At 41.5% G+C, this 11,759-nt stretch overlaps 1 protein-coding gene across 2 annotated transcripts in view; it reads right to left on the minus strand.

The window, feature by feature from the left end:
- Positions 1 to 28: 28 nt before the first annotated feature.
- The window catches only part of LOC123502846 (ras-related protein Rab-8A-like), a 16,059-nt gene continuing 4,328 nt past the window's right edge, over positions 29 to 11,759 (minus strand). The window contains exons 3-6 of one of the 2 annotated variants that reach the window (XM_045252120.1): positions 10,037 to 10,121; positions 9,062 to 9,202; positions 4,831 to 4,833; positions 29 to 1,051 (exon numbers count right to left, since the gene is read on the minus strand). In XM_045252120.1, the coding sequence (XP_045108055.1) occupies positions 953 to 1,051; positions 4,831 to 4,833; positions 9,062 to 9,202; positions 10,037 to 10,121 (328 nt within the window). In that variant the 3' untranslated portion in view covers positions 29 to 952. The remainder of the gene's footprint in view (positions 1,052 to 4,830; positions 4,834 to 9,061; positions 9,203 to 10,036; positions 10,122 to 11,759) is intronic. The other variant, XM_045252121.1, reaches the window with a different exon arrangement.

Raw genomic sequence — 11,759 nt, forward strand, 5'->3', positions numbered from 1 at the left:
TAGCAGGTAATGTGTAAAAGGAATGCTGGTGTATGTGTGTGTGTGTGTGTGTGTGTGTGTGTGTGTGTGTGTGTGTGTGTGTGTGTGTGTGTGTGTGTGTGTGTGTGTGTGTGTGTGTCAAACAGTCTGTATGTGGTTTTGTACTTGTTATATAATTTTTCTTTTCCATTTTCATCAAGGAGGCAGTAAAAAATTGAATAAATAAATAAATAAATACATAAATAAATAAATAAATAAATGAAAAAAAACAAAAATCTTAGCGACAACAGGTAGAAAAAGAAATACAGAGAACACACACACACACACACACACACACACACACACACACACACACACACACACACTGGATGGAGATTGTGCAGTAGAAATAAAGACATTCATTTTTACACTAACATTCTAGGACTTAGAAACGAAGAATCTGGAGGAGGAGGAGGAGGAGGAAGAAGAGGAGGAAGGTTGAAGGAAAAGAAGGCCAAGAAGAAGAAGAAGAGGATAAAGAAACAGAAAGAAGAGGCATGGAGGAAAGGAGAGAAAGGAAAAGGGAAGGCAAGGTAAGGTAAGGGTAGGAGAGAGAGACGCATACACATTCACCCATACAATATAATCAACCCATACACTTAATTTCTAAACTAAACTGTCTTCCACCATTACACGGAGAGTGAGCGCCAGGGGAGGGGCAGGGGTGGGCAGGGATGCAGGACCAGTGGAAGGGACGAGGGGTGGTGGCAGAGGGGCAGGGAAGCGGTATTTTGAGGCATTTCTGGAGCATTTTTGGGGCATTTTGTGGCATTTTAGAAACAATAAAGACATTTTGGGGAATTTCTGCAACATTTTGGGTGTTTGGGGGCATTTTCAGAGCATTGGGACAGGGGAGTAGCAAGGGAAGGGAAGCAGGGGATGGCAGGGGAAAGGAGGCAGGGGATGACAGGGAGAGTGTAGAGAAGGTGAAGGATCATAGAAGACTGCACTTGGCCAGCCAGTTCATGATGTTCTTCCGTGGTGGTTCGTCCGGTTTGATGACATGCCCGCCCTTTGGAGGATTGCTGGCCTCCTGGGGTGTGGCAGGGTGTGGCAGGGTAGCGGTGGTGGTGGCACAGTGGCAGGGAGAGAAGAGGGTGTCATTAGTTTGGTTTTGTTGTGGTTTTTTGGGGTTTTTTTGTGAGTTTAGTGGTGAATTGGAGGAAAAAAGTTGTTGATATTTTGATTAAGTGTGGTGTGGTGTGGTGTGGCATGATTAAAATGTGTTAGTGGTTAATTTCATCTTACTCTAGATTAGCTTAGTGGTAATTATTTTTCCTCTTTTGGCCAAGGGCAAAAAAAAAAAAAAAAAGGCCCACTTGATTGCCGGTCCCCATAAAGATGAAAGAGAGTTTGCCAAGAGTGTAGGACAAATATCTTAAAATTTGCAAGGCAGAAGTTGTCAGTAGTTGAGTTAATAGTTGTCTGTGTTAATTCTCTCTCTCTCTCTCTCTCTCTCTCTTATTCTATCAGTAATGGATGTGTTTTTGGGTGTGTTCTGGTTTATGATGTCTCTCTCTCTCTCTCTCTCTCTCTCTCTCTCTCTCTCTCTCTCTCTCTCTCTCTTAATGACTGTTATGCCTTGTGGAAACTCAAAAGAAACTCTGCAACACTTGGACACTCATCTCTTCCCTCATCTCACTCCTCACTCAATACCCAAACCCACTGCAACACTGCAACACTCCTTACTCCAACACACCAACACTCCCATAAACTCCAACCCACTCCAGCACTGCAACACACACCAACACTGCAACACTCCAACACACTCCCAACACTCCTCACACCAACATACACCAGCACACCAACACTGCAACACACTCCAGCACACACCAACACTGCAACACATCAACAGCTCAGCCTGGCCACAACACACAGCACAGACCAACAAAACAAGAAGCATTGGAATAAAAACAAGTAAAATAATAAATAAAACAAGCAAGTGACTTATTTACCAGCCATTTGAGATCCGAGGGCCCAGCAGTGACACAAACAAACACAAAAACAAAACGCAAAAACACCGTGACACATTAATCAGTAAGTAGAAACACAAATAAACAAATAAAAACATCAACAAAAGGGTGTCAAAACTGGGCCACTCAACACCACTCAGATGAACACCAACACCAAAACTTTACAACACCATTAGTCAACACCAAAAGATAATAAAAAAAATGAAATAAATAGATAAAAGTAAGTAAATATGTGAAATAAACAAAACATCATTATCATCATCAGCACCACCACCACCACCACCGCCACCACCAGCATCACCAGATAAAGGGGATAACATCACTATATTGACAATAATGGGTGTTCTGTTTACTTCTAAGGGGCACCAAGTCAACACAGCCCCAGGGGGAAGGATACACTGGGGGACTGGGGGAAGGTACACTTGGGGACTTGGGGGAAAGGTACACTGGGGGACTTGGGGGAAAGGTACAGGGGGACTGGGGATGCAAGGTACACTGCAGGGACTGGAGAGGGAAGGTATACTTGGGGACTTGGGGGAGGTACGCTGCGTTAAAAATGAAAGGGGCTGATTTTGTGGAGCTGTTAAAAATGAAGGGCTGATTTTGTGGGCTGTTAAAAATGAAAGGGGCTGATTTTGTGGGGCTGTTAAAAATGAAAGGGACTGATTCTGTGGGGCTGTTAAAAATGAAGGCCTGATTTTGTTGGGCTGTTAAAAATTAAAGGGGCTGATTCTGTGAGGCTGTTAAAAATGAAAGGGGCTGATTTTGTGGGGCTGTGCTAATAATGACTGACTTTGTGGGGCTATGTTAATAATGATGGGGCTAACTTTGGGGGTATGAGGAAGGTAGAGATGAAGGAGGGAAACAATGAATATATGACACTGACAGGGAAATAAATAGATATGACATGAGAACAAACTTTGTGATAAAAAGGAAAGTAGAAATGACGTTAGAGATGAAAGGAAGGAAGAAAGAAATAGAGGAAGAAAGAAACAAAAGAAGAAAAGGGAATAACATGACTCAGAAGGATAAAAAGAATAAATAAGGGAAAGAAAAGATTAATGAAAGCCAGACAAAAGAGGAAAAAGAGAGAGAAGGGAAGAAGGAAAAGATGAAGGGAAGGTGTGGGGGGGTGAGGTGACTGGGAAATCAATTGAAATGGAATGAATGAACTAACTTTGTGATAAAGAAGAAAGTAAAAATGAAGAAAGAACAGATGAAAGAAAGGCTGAAGAGACAGAAAGGGAGGAAGAATAGACAACAAGAAACCCCCAACAAAAAAAAAAATAAATAGAGGAACAAAAGAATAAAAGGGAATAACATGACTTAGAAGAATAAAAAAGAACAAATGAAGGAAAGAAAAGATGACTGAAAGCTAGAGAAAAGAGGAAAGAGAGAGAAGGGAAGGAGGAAAAGATGAAGGGAAGGTGTGTGGGGTGTGTGGGGTGTGTGGTAAGGCTCCAGACAATGCCAGAGGTAGTGCCAGCGTGGCCACTCCCCCTCAACACAGTGGAAACTAAAATGAAGCTAAAGGAAACACTAAGAGGACTGCGGCAACACTCAAAACATGCCAACACTAAAAACGAAAATGGAAAACAAATTGAATAAAACAAAAACACACACATACACAAATAAACACACATAAATACACCAAACAAGCAGCGTGGGTGATATTCTTTCCAAACGATACAAAATCAAGCGTTCTGCGGCTCAAACACAGCGACACACAAGGCTTGGCACCGCAGACCCAGGCACCTCAGTGATACATGACACCCCCTGATACAGACACAGTGGTATAGTGACACCTTCAATGATACATGACACCTCTAACAGACACAGTGGTATAATAACACCCTCAGCGATACATGACACCCCTGATACAGACACAGCAGTATAATGACACTTTATGAGTTTACTTTGATTCCTTGAAGGGCTGATGGTGAACAAGGAAATGGTATGAGATGAAAAAATGTTCCTAATATCCTCTTTTGCTTTGGAGTCTTTTAGTTAGAGAATGTTAGCGAAAGATAAGTATTTAGAGGTCTTATATTACTTTGCCTTAGAGATTAGGAAAAGGATTATTGCTCCTTATATCTTCTCTTTTGTTGAACTCCTTCAGTACTGGAATGCATTTTTAGTTGTCTCAGTGATTAAAAAGGATTACAGCTCCTTATATCATCTCTTTTGTTTAACACCTTCAGAACTAGAACGCATTATGATCATGACTTTTTTGTGTGATTCAACGATTTTATTTACATTAAGGAAAAGTTTATTGATGCAAGTAAAACCATCTAATCACAACCAAAATTCAAGGTAAAAATGCATCTTAGTATTGAAGAGGTTAAGGGTGTTTTTATGGCTCTAGTGAAAGATGAACAAGATACCTATTAGCTGGAGAAATTGGCAAACTCTATGTGGCTTTTGTAATGGTGAGAGCAAAGCATTTTCTAAACCGCTGTGTCTTGTGTGTCCCTTGAATGATAAAGAATCCAGCATGGTTCCTGGTGACTGTGCCTGGTGATGGTGTGAGGGGCATGTGTGACGGGTGTGTGTGAGGGGCTTGGAGAGAGCAAAGCAGAACCAAACCACTGTGTCTTGCATCTTGAATGATAAAAAGTGCAGCATTGTTCCTGGTGACTGTGCCTTGTGTTGGTGCGAGGGGCATGTGTGAGGGGTATGTGTGAGGGGCGTGGAGAGAGCAAAGTAAGTATTTCTAAACCACTGTGTCTTGCGTCTCCCTTGAATGAGTCCAGCATGGCTCCTGGTGACTGTGCCTTGTGTGGGTGTGAGGGGCCTGGCTCTGAGCACCTCACCACGCACTACACAACACAAACATTACCTTCTAGAGCCCAGGGGGAAACAGACAGCAGAACAGAGGAGGGAAAGAGAGGCAGAGAAAAAGGAGAGAACACTTTTGAGTCTTGTTAACATAATGAACACTAAAATCAATGACTGAATAAACACTAAATTGAAACTAAGGTAAGTCCTCAGATTGGCGTCAAAATTAACCCTTTTTTTTACCTTTTAACGGTCAAATATTATGTCATTAATTCACAGTGGAGTTACATTAGAGGCCAATGCAGGGAGAGCTTAATGAGGACTTACTGTACTGAAAGAAAACAATGCAAACACCTGGCTAAGAATAACACTAGTGGCAAGTGTGCAGTAAAACAGTGACTCAAGCACCTGTATTCTGAAATGCCTTGCTCTATCACCATCACTGCTTTCCAAAGGCTCCAGTTAATCTCTTCAGTGCTGGGATGCATTTTTACCTTGAGATTTGTGTACCATTAGACCATTTTATTGACATTAGGAAAGGTCTATGGAGGTCAGAAGATTGATGGCCACAGTCTTCACTATTTTAACCCCTTCAGTACTGGGATGCATTTTTTACCTTGAGATTTGTGTACCATTAGACCATTTTATTGACATTAGGAAAGGTCTATGGAGGTCAGAAGATTAACAGCAACAGTTTTCACTATTTTAATCACCCATATGAGTTTCTGAAGCTGTATCAAATCACTAAATAATAATCCGAATGAATGTGGAAATGCATCATGGCACTGAAAGGGTTTTAAGATACTCATGTTTTTAAGAGTATTTTTATGGCTCTGGTGATGGATTGGCAAGATTTCTAGTTTATTAAAATTAGAAAGTGTTTTGAAATCCAAGCTAATTGTCTCTGTGGCCTTGGAAAATTGTCATGGTGAGAGAATAAGACGTTTTTAATACGGGCAAAGGAACCACAGCCACTACACCACAAACACACTCCACCACCACACACCAGCCTGACACACACCACCACCCATCCACCATGCTGACACACTCTACCACCACCATCACTCATTTATCCATACTGACGCACTCCAGCACCACACACCACCACCCATTCACCCTGACACACACCACCATCACACACCATCCACCCATCCACACTCTCCAACACACTCCACCACCACTAGCACACATCCATCCATACTCCACCACCACACACCACCCTGATACACTCCACCACACTCACAACAAACGGTGCAACTCAAACACTCAAACATGTGGAAGAAAACGTGAACTGGTTGCTTGGTTTAGTGGTGTTTTGAAGCAAGCGTGTGTGGTGAGTGGTAATATGTAGACGTTGATTTGAATATAGCGTTTGGTGTGTGTGCATGTGTGTGTGCATGTGTGTGTGTGTGTGTGTGTGTGTGTGTGTGTGTGTGTGTGTGTGTGTGTTTACCTAGTTGTAGTTTTACAGGGCCTGGGCTTTATGCTCGTGTGGCCCCGTCTCCATATCTACACTTATCCAATCTTACTTTAAAAGTATGCACACTCGTTGCAGACACTACTTCTTCATTTAAACTGTTCTACGTCTCAATACATCTCTGTGGGAAACTATATTTTTTAACATTTCTCAGACATCTTCCTTTTCTCAGCTTTTTACTATGCAATCTTGTGCTTCGGATGTCATATTCTTCTCTCAGGATCAGTTTCTCATTATCCACTTGGTCCATTCCGTTGATCAATTTATAAACTTGTATCAGATCTCCTCTCTCCCTTCTTTGTTCCAGGATTGGTAGATCCATAGCCTTTAGTCTCTCCTCATATGTCATTCCTTCAAATTCTGGAACCATTCTTGTAGCCATTTTTTGTAGTTTCTACAACTTCCTTATGTGTTTCTTTTTATGAGGGGTCCACACTACTCCTGCATATTCCAATCTGGGTCTTATTATAGTACTTATAAATTTCTTCATTATTTCTTTGTCCATGTAGTGAAATGCTACTCCAATATTCCTTAGCAAATTATATGTTTCTCTAAAAATTCTATCAATATGGCTTACCGGTTGATTGCTTTCTTCCATCGTCACTCCTAAGTTCTTTTCCTTTTTTACTTTCTCCAGTTCTACTCCATCTCCCATCTTATAGATTCCCACGAGTCGTCTTTCACTCTTTCCCATTTCCATGACATGGCTTTTGTTCACATTGAATTCCATTTCCCACTTTTTACTCCATTCCCAGATCTTATTTAGTATTTCACAATCCTCTTTTTGCTTTATAACTCTGCACAGTTTTGTATCATCTGCAAACAGATTTATGTAGCTGTTCACTCCTTCTTGCATGTCGTTTATACAAATGAGGAAAAGTATTGGTGCCAATACTGACCCTTGTGGCACTCCGCTTTCTACTGCTCTCCACTTGGACTTCATATCTTTAACTACCGTCCTTATTTCTCTCCCCCTCAAATCATTTTCCATCCATCTCAATGTGCTTCCTTTTAAGCCACCCTTCTCCTCTAACTTCCATAGTAATCTTGCATGTGGCACTTTGTCAAATGCCTTTTTTAAATCCAAATAAATACAGTCAACCCATCCCTCTCTCTCTTGTACTCTATCAACTATTCTAGAATATAAACTCAATAGATTAGTTACACAAGACCGTCTTTTTCTAAAACCAAATTGGCTATTTGATATTAATTTGTTGTCTTCAAGGAACTCAATCCATTGCTTCTTTATTATTCTTTCACACATCTTGCATATTATACTAGTTAGTGATACCAGTCTGTAATTTAAAGGTTCTTCCTTCCTTCCGCTCTTATATATGGGAACCACCTCAGCTCTTTTCCATTCTACTGGTACTGTTCCATTTTCTATTGAGCATTTTATGATGTTGTATATAGGACTTGCTAGTTCTTCCCTACATTCTTTCAGTATTTTGCCTGAGACTTCATCTGGTCCCATTGCCTTCTCTTCATCCAGTTCCTTCATTAATTCTTTTATTTCAAGCTTGGTTACTTTAATCTCTTTCATATAGATTGTCTCTCTATTATCCTGTGGCCTTTCAAATTTGGATTCCTTAGTAAAGACCTCCTGGAATTTATTATTTAATAGTTCTGCCATACTTTTTGGGTCTTCCACCATCCCGTTCTCTCCTTTTAACCTTTCTATTGTTTCTTTTTGCCTAATTTTTCCATTTATGTTTATTGTGTGTGTTTGATCTGTTTGATCTGCTGCAGTCTCTGACGAGACAGCCAGACGTTACCCTACGGAACGAGCTCAGAGCTCATTATTTCCGATCTTGGGCTAGGCCTGAGATCAGGCACACACCACACACCGGGACAACAAGGTCACAACTCCTCGATTTACATCCCGCACCTACTCACTGCTAGGTGAACACCACCTACACGTCAAAGGAGACACACCCAAATATCTCCACCCGGCCGGGGAATCGAACCCCGGTCCTCTGGCTTGTGAAGCCAGCACTCTAACCACTGAGCTACCGGGTGTGTGTGTGTGTGTGTGTGTGTGTGTGTGTGTGTGTGTGTGTGTGTGTGTGTGTGTGTGTGTGTGTGTGTTAATACAAGGAAGAAAAAAAATTAAATTAAATAAAATAACATCAAATTTCGTGTGCTTGGTTTTCAATCTTTAGATGTGAAAGTGAATATTTTTGGCATATGTGCTAATAAATAAATAAATAAATATATAGATAAAAGCATTAAATTGAGTGTTTGGTTCAAAACAAGTGAAGAAGTGTGTGGTGTGTATTTAGATAGTGAAGTTTTAAGTCATTCACCAACTCAGCCCCCTCCAAGCCCCTTCCAGCCCCATCCTTACTCTTTCCAGCTACTTTCAACTCCTATCAGCCCCTTTCAATACTCTTCCAGCCCCTTACTGCCCTTCCAGCACACTCCCAGCCTTTTCCAGCCCCTTTCAACCTCTCCAGGCCCCTTTCAATACTCTTTCAGCCCTTTCCCAGCTCCTTCCAGCCCTTTTCTAGCTCCTCCCTGCCTCTCTCACCTTTTCAGTCCCTCCTTGTGCTCTTCCAGCCCCTTTCAACCCTCTTCCTGTTCCCTTCAGCCCCCTGCCAGCCCCTTTCAGCCCCTTACCACCACCACTAACAGTACTACTACCATCATCATCTTTCACCATCGTCACCACCTCACAACCACACACCACCACTACTACCACTCACCACACCACTCACAGCCCCCACTACTACACTCACCACCACCTCACAACCTCACAGCCACTCACCAACACACACACACACACACACACACACACACCACCACCACCACTCACCAATTTCTTCTCCATCTTCGCCTTGATGTCCCGAGCGAGTGAGAAGAACGCATCCTCCACATTGATAGAAGCCTTGGCAGATGTCTCCATGAATTTAATGCCATATTCTATTGCCAGCTGCTCCCCACGGTCCCTCGACACCTGCCAACGATGGGGTGATGGGTGAGAGAGATGGGAGTGAAGGGAGGAGAAAGGGAGGAAAGGTGTCGGGGTGAGGAAATGGCAAGAAAGAGAAAGGAAGATAAAAAGAAAAGAAGAAAGACAGACATAAATGAAGGAAGGAAAGAAGTAAAGATGGTGGGTGATGGAGATGGGGTGAAGGAAGGCAGAAGGAGGAGGAAGGGGAGGCAAGGTGTGAGGATGGGTGAAAGATGAGGGAGAGGAAGAGAGGAGAGGAAAGGATGGAAAAGTGGATGAAGGAGAGAAAGGAAGGAATGGAGAAGGAAGGAAAAGATGTGATAGTAGATGACAGAAAGAAAAAAAAAAAGAAAGAAAGAAAGGAAGGAAGAAAGGAAGGAAGGAAGGAAGGAAGAAAGGAAGGATTGGAGGGAGTAAGGAAAGGAGAATGGGAGTAAAGATGTAATGGAGGGTGAGAGAATGGTAGAAAAGGAAGGAAGGAAGGATACAGAACAGGCAGGAAGGAAGGAAGGAAGGAAGAGACAGACAGAAAGATGGAAAGAAAGGAAAAAGGAAGAGAAAAAAAAAAGAAAGGTTAGAAAAAAGGAAGAAAGAAAAAAGAAAGAAAGAGAAAAAGAGAAATAAAGAATGAATGAAAGAAAAAATAAATAAAAGTAGAAAAGAAAGGATTAGCAAACAAGAAAGAGAACATTTTACAGTCGTCTCTCAATTCAAAGACAGGACACAACAACAAAACAATTAATGACAACTTGGACAGACTGGTGATGAAATAAAGACAAACCAAGGAAAGAGTTACCACCATCACCACCACCACCACCACCACCACCACCACCTCACCTGTCGCTTGTCGTTCACGTCACACTTGTTTCCGAGGATCATTTTCTCCACATCGGCAGAAGCGTGTTCCTCTATGTTGCGGATCCTGGAGGGAAGGACATGGTGAGAATGGCTCTCTGTGTGTGTGTGTGTGTGTGTGTGTGTGTGTGTGTGTGTGTGTGTGTGTGTGTGTGTGTGTGTTTCAAAATAGTTGTCTTTTTTTTTTTTTTTCATGCTTTCTCTTTTCTCTTTTTTCATGCATTCTCTAATATCAGGTTTGATGTTTAGTAACACGTACCTCTACACACACACACACACACACACACACACACACACTAAAGAAACTTACATATGAGCGAAATGTAATGTATTCCAACATAAATGGAGTGATATCGGGGATTTTAGAACTCAACGATTACTTGAGGGACAAGAACCCAGATATTGTGGGTCTTACTGAAACAAAACTGAGAGAGGGAGAAGACCTGATGAAGGTTGGAGAAGGGAAATATAACGTTTGGAAAAGAAATAGAGTAGGTAAGATGGGAGGAGGAGTGATGTTGCTGGTTAAAAAAGATATAAAGGTGGATCAAGTGAAAAAGGTATGGGAAAGGCAGAAGTGCTAAAGATCAGAGCAGAAACTAATGAAGGAAAAAAGAGGCACTACATAGTGGTGTACGTACCACCTAAGACAAATGCATGGTCAGTACAGGAATATGAAGAAATGATAAGTGATACAGGAACATGTCTGGAAGAAATGTTGGGTGGCTGTGAACGAACTATAATGATGGGAGATTTTAATTGTAAAGAGGTGTGTTGGGAGGACTGGTCAATGGAAGGATCAGAGACAACATGGGGAAATACACTATTGACACTGGCAATGGAAAATGTGTTAACTCAGTGGGTCAAAGAAGATACTAGGTTTGGAGGAGAGGGAGCATCGTCAAGACTGGACTTGGTCTTTAGTACAGAGCCAATGGTCATTGAGGAGATGAGGGTGGAGTGCCCTTTAGCAAAGAGTGATCATGCAGTTTTGGAGTTCAAGGTGATAGACGAAGAGAAATCTAGAAGAAATGAAGAATATAAAGTGGGAAGATGGAATTATGCCAAGACAGATTTTGGAAACCTAAAGAAATTCTTTCAAGAGACAAATTGGATGAAATTCAAGAGTGCTAAGGAGCAAATGAAAAGTGGAAGGAATTTATAAAAATATACAAAGAAGGTGAGAAAAATTTGTACCAATAAGACAACATAGAGAAGTTGGAAAGCAGGACTGGTTTAACGATAGATGTGAAAAGGCTAGAACAAGAAAAGAGGATGCATGGAAGAGGTGGAGAAGGAAAAGACGGATTAAGCAGTGGGAAAGTTACAAAAGAGCAAGAAATGAATATGTGTTGATTAGAAGAGAAGAAAGAAAGAAACAAGAAAAGGATATAATTGATAAATGTAAAGACCAACCAAGGCTTTTTACAGACATGTGAACAACAACATCAAAAATAGAGAAAGTATTGAAAGTTTAGAAGTAAATGGAGTATACAGTGAAGATCCCAGGAAATGGCAGAGGCTATGAATGGATGCTTTCGGAAGGTATTCACAAAGGAGACTGCTTTTGACAAACCACTGGTAATGGAACAGAAAGGGATTATGAAGGAGTTTCAAGTAACTGTGGAGGAGATCAAGAACATGATGGGGAGTTTAGAAGTGAGAAAAGCTGTGGGACCTGATGGGGTATCAGGATGGATTTTAA

This window comes from Portunus trituberculatus, chromosome 12 (genome assembly GCF_017591435.1).
Source record: "Portunus trituberculatus isolate SZX2019 chromosome 12, ASM1759143v1, whole genome shotgun sequence".
Classification (NCBI taxonomy): domain Eukaryota; kingdom Metazoa; phylum Arthropoda; class Malacostraca; order Decapoda; family Portunidae; genus Portunus; species Portunus trituberculatus.